General features: G+C 39.7%; 1 protein-coding gene across 1 annotated transcript in view; it reads right to left on the reverse strand.

Moving 5' to 3' along the window:
- The window catches only part of DYNC2H1 (dynein cytoplasmic 2 heavy chain 1), a 301089-nt gene that overhangs the window by 22380 nt on the left and 265031 nt on the right, over positions 1-13678 (reverse strand). Inside the window, exons 87-89 of the mRNA XM_077770023.1 lie at positions 6174-6283; positions 5157-5238; positions 3278-3394 (exon numbers count right to left, since the gene is read on the reverse strand). Of these exons, the coding sequence (XP_077626149.1) occupies positions 3278-3394; positions 5157-5238; positions 6174-6283 (309 nt within the window). The remainder of the gene's footprint in view (positions 1-3277; positions 3395-5156; positions 5239-6173; positions 6284-13678) is intronic.

The raw sequence follows: 13678 nt of genomic DNA on the forward strand, positions 1-13678 counted from the left end.
TCAGCACAGAGCCTGACACGAGGCTCGAACTCATGAACTGTGAGATCATGACCTGAGCCGAGGTTGGATGCTTAACCAACTGAGCTACACAGGCACCCATCTACCAAACATTTAAATTAGACTCTATCATCCCTAAAGTATCCTAAACAATCAGAGAGGAGGGAAAACTTCCAAACTCATTCTACAAAAATATTACCCTGATATTGAAATCAGCCAAAAACACTACAAAAAAAAAAAAAAAAAAAGACCAATATCCCTAAAGAATATAGAGCAAAAATCCTCAATAAAATATCAGCAAAGGACATTCAACAATAAATTGTAAGGATCGTCCACCATGATTGAGTGGAATTTATTTAGGGGACCTGAGGATGTTTCAATGATCTGCAGATCACTCATGTCATAGACCACATTAACAAAATTAAGGATAAAAGTCATATGATCATCTCAATAGATGGAGAAAAAGCAAAAAAAAAAAAAAAAAATTGAGCATCCACTCATGATAAAAACTCTCATCAAAGGGGGTTTAGAGGGAACCTACCTCAGCATAATGAAGGCCATATGGGACAAGTGTACAGCTAACCATACTCAATAGTGAGAAACTGGGCCTTTCCTCGAAGATCAAGAACCAGACAAGAAGTCCACTCTCACCACAATTATTCAAAGTAATACTGGAAGTCCTGGACACAACAGTCAGGCAACAGAAAGAAGTAAATGGCATCCTAAGTGGTAAAGTACTATCAATGTTGGCAGATGACAGAATACTGTTATGTAGAAAACCCTAAAGACTCCACCAAAAACCATTAAAATAAGTGAATTCCGTGAAGTTTCACGATATGAATATACAGAAGCCTGTTGGATTTCTATGCACACTTAACAAAACAGCAGACAAACTAAGGATACCATTCTATTCACAGCTGCACCAAAACGAAAAAAGCACCTAGGAAACACTTAACCTAGGAGGTTAAATACCAGTAACCTCAAACTATAGAGTTCTGATGAAAGAAATACAAGATGACACAAACAAGTGTTAACATACCAGGATTGAGAGAACTGGAAAAATTAATGTTGTTAAAATGTCCACACAATTCAAAGCCATCTGTAGATTCAGTGCAATCGCTATCAAAGTACCCATGGCATTTTTCACAGAACTAGAACAAAGAATCCTAACATCTGTATGGACCCACAAAACACCCTAAATAGCCAAAGCGATCTTGAGAAAGAAGAACCAAGTTGCAGGAGTTACAATCCTGGATTCCAAAATACACGACAAACCTGCAGTGCTCAGAACAGAACGGTTCTGGCCCAAAAGAAGACACACATCATAGAAAAGAAAGCCCAGAAACAAACCCAAGCTCATACAGTCAACCTATGAAACAGATTACAAGGATACACAATTAAAAACAAGAATCTTGGCAATAAATGGTGCTGGGAAAACTGACCATGGCCTGCAGAAGAATGACACTGGACTACTTCCTTAGGCCACACACAAAAATAAACTTAAAATGGATCAATGACTTAAATGTGAAACCCGATACCCTATAACTCCTAGAAGCGAACACAGCAGTAAGCTATGGGTTACGGGCCTTCACAACATTTTTCTAGGTATGTCTCCTCAGGCAAGGGACCCAAAAGCAAAACTGAAGTACTGGAATTACACCAAAATTAAACCTTTTGTGCAGCAAAGAAAATGGTCAACAAAATAAAAGGCAACCTACTGAATGAAGATATTTGCAATTATATATCTGATAAAGGATTAATATCCAAAATATATAAAGAACTTATACAACTCCCCCCCTCCCCCCGCCGAAAACCAAATACTCTGATTAAAAACCAGGTCAAGGACCAGAGCAGACATTTTTCCAAGAAAGCATACAGACGAAAAGAGGCTCAACATCGTAAACATCAAAGAAATACAAATCAGAGAAGCACCGTGGGTTACCACCTTCCACCTGCCATGACGGCGAGTGTCAGGAGACAAGGGTAGGAAGTGTTGCTGAGCACGTGGGCAGAAGGACCCTTTGTGCACTGCTGGCGGGAATGCAAGCTGGTGTAGCCACTGTGGAAAACAGCATGGAAGTTACTCAACTCAAAGCAGAAATACCATAACTAAGGGCGCCTGGGGGCTCAGTCGGTGGAGTGTCCGACTTTGGCTCCGGTTATGGTCTTGCAGTTTGTGGGTTCGAGCCCCGCGTCGGGCTCTGTGCTGACAGCTCAGAGCCTGGAGCTGCTTCAGATTCCGTGTCTCGCTCTCTCTCTGACCCTCCCCTGCTCACGCTGTCTCTCTCTCAGAAATAAAGAAAAAACATTTAAAAAATACCATAACTGTTCAGTAATTCCACTACTGCATATCTACCCAAGAAAAACAAAAATACTCATTTGAAACAATAAATATGCTCCTATATTTACTGCAATATTATCTGTAATAGCCAAGGTGAGGATGCAACCTCGGGGTCTCCTGGGAGATGACATGTGAGTGGACAGACACTGTATGAATGGATAGTGTGTATGTGCAGATACACACAGAGAACAAATTACTCAGCCATAAAAAAGAACAAGATCTTGCCATTTGTGACAATATGGATAAACCAAGAATGTGTTACACGAAGTGAAATAAGTCACAGAAAGACAAATACCACAAGATTCCATCTCTATGTGGAATCTAAGAAACAAATGAACGACTAAACAACACAGAAGCAGACCCATAAACACAGAAGACTGGTGGCGGCCAGAGGGTATGGGGGGCGGGGATGGACAGAATGCGGGTGTGTGTGGGAGGTACAGCCTTCCAGTTAGGGCATGAGGATGTCACGGGGATGAAGGGCCCAACACAGGGAATACAGTGGACGGTGTTCTATGCCGTGTGGGGACAGGCGGCAGCTACCTCGTGGGCAGCTCAGCACAGAGCCGCTGAACCACCATGTCGTACCTCTGACTAATGTGACGGGGTGTGTCAAATGCACCTCAGTTTAAAAAGAAGCCTGCTTTTGTCATGTGCCTACGCCCAGCGTGGTGACACAGCGTGACCGGAATCCCGTGTGCATGAACGGGCGGAGCTGTCCAGCTGTGCCTGGCTAACTGCCACAGCACAGGAACAGAACACGGGGCAACCGTGTTCTCACTAGAGGGATTTTCTTACCAGGATATACATGATTTAGAAGCTAAAGACTATGATGCCGTTCTTTCCATAACAAAATACAGATTTTAAAATGCCCTACACATTGTAAAAAAGACAGACACTGTACTCTGACCAGCCCCTCACGACAGCGGAGGTGCATACCTGGTGGACCCAGCCCACGAAGCAGGGGGGGACGGGTGACACGCTGGGCGAGTCGTGCTGGCTCTCCGACAGCTGGCTCCCGTCGAAGCTGCAGCCTTCCAGCAGCAGGCCGCCCATCTGCAGAAACAGGGAGAACGTGAGAGTGTGTGCAGGCCGAAGCACGGGTGGCCGCCTTCTCGGGACCATGGGCGGCCCTTCCTTTGCGGCCACAGATGGCTGGTATTACGGAAACAGGGGAGGGCCTTCCATCTGAGAATACACCAGAAAGACTCAGACCAGGGTTCACCATGGTCTCGCTGCAGACTGACTGCTCGACTTGGGCAGATACTTTATTACGTAATTTGTTGAGATCATTTAGAAAAAAATACAAATGTCATTAATTACAATGACACGTATGCTGGCTCTAGGTTAATAAAAATCGAATGGAAAATGCCAAAAAGTTACTCTTTTTCCAACAGGGTGAGAGAAAAGCATAATTAAAGGAGAGTATGTGCTCCCAGCTTAGAATTCTGACATCAGTTTTTAAAGAAGAGAACAATCAGAAAGTTGAATGAAAAACATTAATAAAAAAGAGTTAGGGGCGCCTGGGTGGCTTAGGCACTTAAACATCTAACTCTTGATGTTGGCTCAGGTCATGATCTCAGGATCTGTGAGCCCAAACCCTGTGTCAGGCTCTGTGCTGACAGTGCAGAGCCTTCTTAGGATTCTCTCTCTCTCCTCTCTCTCCTCTCTCTCTCTCTCTCTCCTCCTCTGTCTCTCTGCCACTCACTGCCCCCTTTCTCTCAAAATAATAAACCTTTAAAAAATTAAGAAAAAAAAAAAAAGAAAAACTGAACTACATGTGCTACGCTGGACAGATCCGGGGGTTTACAATGGGAGGTGCTGGCTTGGCCTAAGGCAGGACCAGGGGGGACATACGTCCTAAGGCAGGACCAGGGGGGACATACGTCCTAAGGCAGGACGGGGGGGACATACGTCCTAAGGCAGGACCACGGGGGACATATGTCCTAAGGCAGGACCAGGGGGGACATATGTCCTAAGGCAGGACCGGGGGGACATACGTCCTAAGGCAGGACCACGGGGGACATACGTCCTAAGGCAGGACCACGGGGGACATATGTCCTAAGGCAGGACCACGGGGGACATATGTCCTAAGGCAGGACGGGGGACACATGGAAAGCCGCCAGCGGCCACACATGAGGCACCAGCAGCAGCTGTAGATGGGGTGCAGGCCTGGGCGTGGGGAGCTTGGCCGTGTAGACGGGGCGCGGGCAGGTCAGCCAGGACACACTGCTGGTGTGGAGGAAGGCGGGCATCGCTGGGGAGAGGGCTCCGCTGCAGACTTTCCGCCACTTGTGTATGAACATTCAAATGATTACCTACTGTTACACCATTATCATAATCAAAGTAGTAGATTTTTCACAGGAAAGCTACCAGGGAACATTGATGCTACAAAAGATGGCTTCCCTTTCGTCTACCACTGACGGCTGGATCGATGCTGCACCATCACACTGTGCGCTCCCTGAGGACAAGACTCCGTCTGTTTGTCACTAACGATGTTTTCTATGTGCTTTACTGGACAGTTCATACTTATTAAATTGAATCTTAGAGGAGGAAGCCCAACAGAAGTTCAAGATTTTTATCATTTTTTGCCAAAAGTTACATTTTCAAATATGTTGTGTCCCTATGATTCCTATTTTTGCATTAGAAACGATTGTTTGGTACAAGTTGTTTCACCTCGAACTTTGGATGTTTCACATAGGAGATACAGTCTACTTCTGCTGACCTTATACTAAAGAGAGAAATGACTTGGAGACTGGAGTCACAGTTGGGAATATCAATTTTAGACTCAGATAAACACCAAAAATTAATAAAATACCTTAATTTGCAGCTTTGCTTCTGGCAGTCGGCCTTTCCACGAAGCTACGAATTTCAGGCTATCTACGGAACAGCCCATTGCCCTAGAAAAGTAAAGTGTCACATGTCAGAAAGAAATAATCCTCAAGAATCAAAATACAAAAAGTATTGGAAAAGAGATGGCTATTTATTTATAATTGAAATATTTACAACATGCAAGTTATGAGAGTTCTTAAGGTGCAATATCTCAGGCTTTGAACTAAGTTGGTGTGTTTAACTGGTGACGCCAACCCCCTCTTCAAGGCAGTACAAGTCCCTGAAGCATGCTGCCTCCCTTTTTTATGTTTACAGTCTCTGTTTTGACAGAGATACAGGCCAGTGGTAAGGGTTTCATAAATGTTTGTTAGCTGAGCTGAAATGTTGGTATTTACTCAGGATCCTGATGCCCGACAAACTCAAACCCTCCAGGTAGTCAACAACAACTACATTTGGTTCAGTTTATTTTTCCACGTATCTTTTATATCACATTCTAACTTATTAAAAAAATCAGTTTATATATGACACCATTATCCAAGTGTGTTATAAAACAGAGCTGATCTTAGTGATCAAATCCCGCCCCCACCAGGAAGCCTAGTCGCACTCTCCGACAGAATGTTCTGCACCAATGAAAACATTTCTGTGCGGTGCGAAGCAGCCACTGGGCACCGCGATGTGGCTGGTGTGGCTGACAAATGACAGGTGCAGTTTTACGTGATGCTGACCCCCTCTAACTATAAATAGCTTGGTTGCACCTCCACCTGCTACATCAGACAAGGCATGTCCAGATCAATCATCAACATTTAAAAAATTAAATTCCATCTTTTTCAATTCTAATAAAAAGCATCATAATTAAAAGCATTCCTTTTTAAAGTCAAAGTTAACTGTGTTAAGAAATGTTGAGTATTAGGAAATAACATGACTCCCTTAATTCAATAATCAGTTTATTTCTTGATGGTGAAGGAAATGTCCTCACGGACAGGAAGTGGAGACCTCCCCTTACCGTGCGGTTTCCTGGCGAAGAGCATTGAGAAACGTGTCCGGGTGGAAGAGTTCTGATAGGTCAAGTGTCTCAGAGAGAAGAGCCTGCTTCTCAGCTCTCTCTACCCAGGTCTAGAGGGGAAGAATAAGATACAAACTCACTTAAAAACTCTATAAACTCTAAAGACAAATCTATTAACTTTTCTGCAAAAGTCACATTTAATGAGAAAGTTATGCCATTTCAAATGGTTTTGAAACAGAGTCTGGAAAAAGACTCCTACTTTACACTGTGAGGTCTATCATACTTATTTTGACATAATATTTATCCCTCATAAAAAAAGCTTCCTTGCACAACCTTTCGCTGGCAAAAGTCCACTCACAGTGATGAGTCTGTAAGATGAAAATTAACGTAACAGCCAACATTTCAGCGCCGGCTGGCGCCTCGCCTGGTGCTGGGTGGCTGCCTCCAGTGCACTCAGCTCATCAATGGAGCACCGGCTCTGGGCCTGGAATCCTCAGAGCCCCCGAGCCCTGGGAACACAGACTGAGCCGGGGTTCACCTGTACATCTGACTGCAAATTTGCTCCCTCGCTGAATCAAGTATTATACGGGAGGGTAACTTCCAAGAAGAAAGGATTCTTTGTTAAAAGGTGTTTTTGAACAGACTTTTCTTCTTATCCGGCATTTTATAAATCCACTTATACTCCTTTTGATGAAATACACATCACCATCAAGTATAGAATAAAAAATTACCATTTGGAACAAATAACAAAAACAACAAAGTCTTGTGCAACACTTACTCTATGCTTTCCACGTATTAGTCAATGTTATGCTGACTGCAGCCCTGGAAGTTAGTGTGGTACTCACTACACAGACAAGTGTGGAAATGGAGGTACAGGAGATAAACTCGAGAGCCTTAAGTGCTCGGTTTCTCTGCAATATTCCCCACAGGTGCTCAAGTGCCTTCAGAGAACTTACTAGCAACTACTGAAGCAGTCTGTGATCGCAGCTGTTGCACAGAAATGGTACCATGGTATGTGGGTATAAGTTGCAGAACTGCCATTTACTCAGTAATCCACTTTGTATGATTTATCAACAGTCTAGCAAAAACTGTATTTATTTAATTTCTTACTGTACAGAAAAGCTGTGTTTCATGTACTGTAACAGTGTGTTACCCACCCAAGCATGGACATCTGTCAGCCACGGGTGGAACAGGAGAAATTAAACACTCCATTAACACTTTAATACACCTGTATAGTCCTTCACCCTATAGCAAAAATGTTCCTATGTCCCTACTGTCTTTTGAAAATATGCTTATTTAAAAAGCAGAAACAAACTACAAGAGAGCTCTTTAACAGACTACAATTGTTTCCTCTTGGATATTATCCTTTAAAACAGTAACACTTCATACAGTACCTATTTTCAATCAAGTATATTTAAATTATTCATTATTTTGTTTACTCCATATGAAACATTTTTATTATCTCTGCCTTCTATTTTCACTAGATAAACATAGCTAATGAATTATGCTTGCATGGTTTTTTATTATAAGTAGTATTTAATGCATATATATTTCAAATTAATACTATCTTTAATTTCTTAAATTTTAATTCAAAATTTTGAGAGGAGTTCTCACCAGTAACAGATGCACATATGTTCAAATTAATTAAAAATTAAAGTGTGGCTGATAATCAGCTTTTGCTTCAACTCTGAATTAATAAAATTAATAAAGATAGGAAAAGCTTCTAGAGCAAAAATGTTTTCATTAGTCCATAAGTGGGGAGGGATCATTTTTGTCTGGTAAACTTAAGGTAGACTAAAACAAAGGCATATTTGATAAGATAGAGTTTAAATAACAAAGATTCTTTAATATGTATATTGTCTTTGAACAGAAACTGCACAGTGAAGGACACAGTGAAGCACATCTAAAAAACTGCACTTAAACCCACACACGGATGTTTACAGCAGCTTTACTCTTAACTGTCAACACTGGGAAGGTCCCAGGACGTGCTTCAGCAGGTGGGTAGAGAAATAACCTGCGGAGCATCAAACCACGGGATATGCCTCAGCACTAAGCAGAAGAAGCCATCAAGACATGGAAAGACATGAGGATTCTTAAATGCACATGACTGAGTTAAAGAAACCAATCAGAAAAGGTGACATTACTATATGATTCCAATAATATATCCACCTTCTGGAAAAAGTGAAATTATGGAGACAATAAACAGGGCAGTGGTTAGCCGGGCTGGGGGAGGAGAGGATGATCGGGTGAGGTGGGGGATTTTCATTCAGGACAGTGAAAATAGCCTCTAAAATGCAGTAATGATGGATATGTATCATTATGTATCTGTCCAAACCCATACACTGCAAAATACCACGAGCAAATCTGAAGGTAGACTGGATGCTGGGTGATTATAATGTCTCAATGTAGGCTCATCCTCTGTGTGAAAAAAAAAAAAAAAAATTAAAAAAAAAGAAAAAGAAGAAAAAGAGGAAGACAAAGAAGAAGAAGAAGAAAAAAGCTTCCTTCTGGTGAGTGATGTTGATAATGGGGAGGCTATGCATGTGTGGTAGCAGAGGGTATATAGGAAATGTCTGTACCTTTCTCTCAATTTTCTTATAAACCTACAACTTTTAAAACAGTAAAGGCTGCTTTACGTATTTATGTATGTCTGTATTTTTTAGAGAGTGTGTGCGTCCACATCTGAGTGGGAGGGGGCAAAGGGAGAGGCAGAGAATCCCAGGTAGGCTCCATGCCCAGTGTGGAGCCCAACGAGGGGCTCAATCTCACCACCGTGAGATCATGACCTGAGCCGAAATTGAGAGTCAGACACTTAACCACTTGAGCTACCCAGGTGCTCCAGTAAAGGCTATTTTAAAATCATTTAAACTCACTTTTAAGAACAGAAATAAAGACGTAAGTAGCATAATCTTTAATAAGCAGCAATATGCATATATGGATTGGGCTTTCACTAAAGTTGTATTAGTTGAAAAATATTTCTCAGTGTTTTTCTTTCCCCTTGGCTTTTGGCCACTTTCTTTTTAAAGGATTTAATTTGGGACTGAACGTAACATCTAGGCCTCTCTTATGATTATGAAACTATATATCTCTAATTTTTCAAATGATATATAATAAAAGTAATTATGGAGATAAACAAATAAAAGGTTGGGCAAGTTTTTTAACACTGTGTACACACACACACACACACACACACACACACACACACACACAATTAGAATTACAGGTCAAAACTGGAGTGATCCACAGTGATCATTTAGTATAGTTCCCTGATTAGCATACAAATAAAATGGTATTTTCCCAGGCAATATTGGACAGTTTTAAAATACTGCAATATTTGGGGCACCTGAGTGGCTCAGTCGGTTGAGCAGTCGACTTCAGCTTAGGTCATGATGTCAGAGTTTGTGAGTTTGAGCCCCGTGTCAGGTTCTATGCTGACAGCTCAGAGCCTGGAGCCTGCTTTGGATTCTATATCTCCCTCTCTCTCTGCCCCTCCCCTACTTATGCTCTATGTCTGTCTCTCAAAAATAAAATAAACAAACATTAAAAAATATAATAAAATACGGTAATATTTTTATCAAAAAATATGCTAGTGATAGAAGCAGAACTTGTGAATTCAAATGACATTCATTCACTCATTTAGAAGCATTTACTGCAAGGGGCGCCTGGGTGGCTCAGTCAGTTAAACGTCTGACTTCAGCCCAGGTCATGATCTCACGGTTCGTGGGTTCGAGCCCCACGTCGGGCTCTGTGCCGTCAGCTAGCTCAGAGCCTGTAGCCTGCTTCAGATTCTGTGTCTCCCTCTCTCTCTGACCCTCCGTGCTCACGCTGTCTCTGTCTCTCTCTCTCTCGGTCTCTCTCTCTCTCTGTCTCTCTCTCTCACACACACAAATAAATAAAACATTAAAAATAAAAAAAAAAAAGCATTTACTGCAAGCAAAGAGCTATTATCTTGTTAGAGGAGATAAAAAACATACAAATGACTGATAAAAAGTATTAAGTGGAGACAGTCCAAAAAGATGCTGACTTTACTTCTTCCCATAGACACACAATATCTGCATGCATCTACAGAGTAATTCCTCCTGAAGAAGGGCTGAGAACCTGATGAAAAGCTTCTGTACAATAAACAAAAAAGAGACGATACAGAGAAGGGCAGAAGACATGGGAAACAAGGTAATGATGGGGGGAATGTCATTCCCAACGTGAAGATCTGCAGTGTGGAGAGTTATCACTGAGGGGCCTGCCCTTAGAATTGCCAACTCGGAGACAGAGAAAGAAAACAGTGGTTTAAAGAGCAACCACACTAATAAGGAAAGAAGACATTCTCAACATGATAAAGGTCATATATGGCAGACCCACAACTAACATCATACTCAACAGTGAAAAGCTGGAAGCTTTTCTTCTAAGATCACAAACAAAACAAGGATGTCCACTCTCCCCACTTTAATGCAACACAGTACTAAAAGTCTCAGACACAGCAATTAGGCAAGAAAATGAAATAAAAGGTATCCGAATTGGAATCGAAGACTTAAAACTGTCACTATTTGCAGATGACATGATGCTGTATATAAGAAACCCTAAAGATGGCACCAAAAAAACTATCAGAACTATAAATGAATTAAGTAAAGTCACAGGATGCAAAACTAACACCTAGAAATTTGTTTCATTTTTATACTTATTAATTCCAAGAGAAATGAAAAAAACAATCCCATTTGTAATTATATCTAAAAGACTAAAATACCTAAGAATAAATTTAACCAAGGAAGTAATATACCTGTATTCTTAAAAATGAGAGCTATGATAGAAACTAATGATAACACAAATAAATGGAAAGATATACCATGTTCATGGGTTAGAATATTGTTAAAAATGTCCATGCTACCCAAAGCCCTCTACAGATTCAATCCCTATCATAATACCAATAGTATTTTTCACAGAACTATAACAAAGAATCCTAAAATTTGTATAGAACCATCAAAGACACCAAATAGCTAAAGCAATCCTGAGAAAAAAAGAACAAAGCTGTAGTTAACATAATCCCACATTTCAAAATATACACCAAAGTTATAGTAATCAAAGCAGTATGGTACTGGCACAAAAATAAACACAATCATCAATGGAAGAGAATAAAAAGCCCAGTAATAAACACGTTTATATAGTCAATTCATGGACAAAGTAGGCAATAATATACAATGCAGACAAGACGGTCTCCTCAAGAAATGGTGCTGGGGAAACTAGACAGATACATGCAAAAGAACAAAACTGCACCACTTTCTTATACCATATTTGAAAATACATTAGTAATGGATTAAAGATTCAAATTTAAGAGCTGAAACCACAAAAATTCCTAGAAGGAAATAGGTAGGAAGCTCTTAGCAATGTTTTTTTCAGACCAGTCACCTCACTCAAAGTCAACAAGAGCTAAAATAAAGAAATGAAATTACATAAAATTAAAAAGTTTTAGCACAGTAAAGGAAACCATTAGCAAAACACAAAGTCAACCTACCGAATGAGAGACCTATGCAAATCACAGTTGAAGGGTAACCCCTTTTGTTAACACACACTTATGAAATATATAATGTACTGCATACAAAAACATGAAAGGTAAGATTATTTTTAATCTTACATAAATTGTAAAATTAAGATAATATTTTGGTCTGAAAGAATAGCAGAATAAGAAATGAGAATGCTCAAAGTTTGGTGGTATTGAATATGGACAAAATTTTGGTAGGAGTATATACTGATACAGTATTTCTTTAAAGAAACGATGAAATGTGTCAGAACTTCAAAAATATTCAAGGCAGTTTACTTGATGATTCCTTTTCTCAAAATGCTAATTAAAGAAACAATGAAGAGGTGTACCTGGGTGGCTCAGGCAGTTAAGTGTCTGACTCTTCTGATTTCAGCTCAAGTCATGATCTCATGGTTAGTGGGCTCAAACCTTGTGTCGGGCTCTGTATGGACAGTGTGGAGCCAGTGTGGGGTTCTCTCTCCCTCTCTCTCTTTCCCAAACTAAATAAACTTAAAAAAAACAATGAAGAGACTATTATACATGGCTTGCTAATTTGAAATTATTTGTAATATTGAAAAATTGTAAGAGTAATAAACATAATAAAAACTAGATAATTCAATTGTGGTAAGCCAATACAATAAAAAATTTCGTAGCAATAAAAATTGGTATTTGAAAGTATTTAATGACATTAAAAATATTCATGACCTAATGTATTTATTAGAAAGCAAAGATATATACATAGTATGAACCTAATTATGTGAAAATATTATTTAAGTATATAAAAAATACTGAAGAATGTATATGAAAATATATCATTTTAGTTGGGCCTGGCCTATAGCCTACTAACGAATATCTTCTTTTACATATAATAGCAATTAGTATAAAAAGAAATACATTAATAAACAAATGCCATTTTATTTTGTTTTTATGTACCATGTTTCTTAGAAAAAGTGTTTAAGGTAAATAAATATTGTAGGCAATCACAAGAATGTACAATAGGGAAAGACACCTATTCAACAAACAGCATTGGGAAACTGGACAGCTGCATGTAAAAGAATGAAACTGGGCCGCTTTCTTACACCAAACACAAAAATAAACTCAAAATGGATGAAAGACCTAAATGTAACACACAAAAAAACCCCATCAAATATCCTGTAGAGAGCACAGAAAGTAATTTCTCTGACACTGCCATAGCAACTTTTTTCTAGAGGAAAACAAAAGTAAAAACAAAGTACTGGAACTACATCCAACTGAAAAGTTTCTGCAGAGAAAAGGAAACCATCAACAAAACAAAAAGGCAACCTATTGAATGGGAAATGGTTATTTGCAAATGATATATCTGATAAGGGGTTGATATCCAGAATATATGAAGAACGTATACAACTCAACAACAACAACAAAATAATCCAATTAAAAAATGCTCAGAGGATCTTAAAAGACATTTCTTCAAAGACAACATGCAGATGGCTAACAGATGCATGAAAAAATGCTCAACATCATTCATCATCAGGGAAATACAAACCAAAACCACAATGAGATACCACCTCAAACCTGTCTGAACGGTTAAAATCAAAATGAAAAGAAATAACAAGTGTCACTGAGGATGTGGAGAAAAAGGAACCCTCATGTACTGTTGCAGGGAATGTAAACTGGTACAACCATTCTGGAAAACAGTGTGGAGATTCCTCAAAAAATGAAAAATAGAACTACCATTATTGAGTATTTACCCAAAGAAAATGAAAATACTAATTCAGAGGGATACATGCACACCCTCATTATCAGAGGGATAATGTTTATTGCAACATTATCTATAATAGCCAAGACGTGGTTGTAACCTAAGTTTCCATCAATAGATAAATGGATAAAGAAGATGTATGTGTACACACACACACACACACACACACACACGAATATTACTCAGCCATAAAAAGGATGAGATTTTTGCCATTTGCAACAGCATGGATGGACCTAGAGGGTATTAGGCTGAACGAAGTAA

Source organism: Crocuta crocuta, unplaced genomic scaffold, assembly GCF_008692635.1.
Source record: "Crocuta crocuta isolate KB4526 unplaced genomic scaffold, BGI_CrCroc_1.0 scaffold80, whole genome shotgun sequence".
NCBI classification, from domain to species: Eukaryota; Metazoa; Chordata; class Mammalia; order Carnivora; family Hyaenidae; genus Crocuta; species Crocuta crocuta.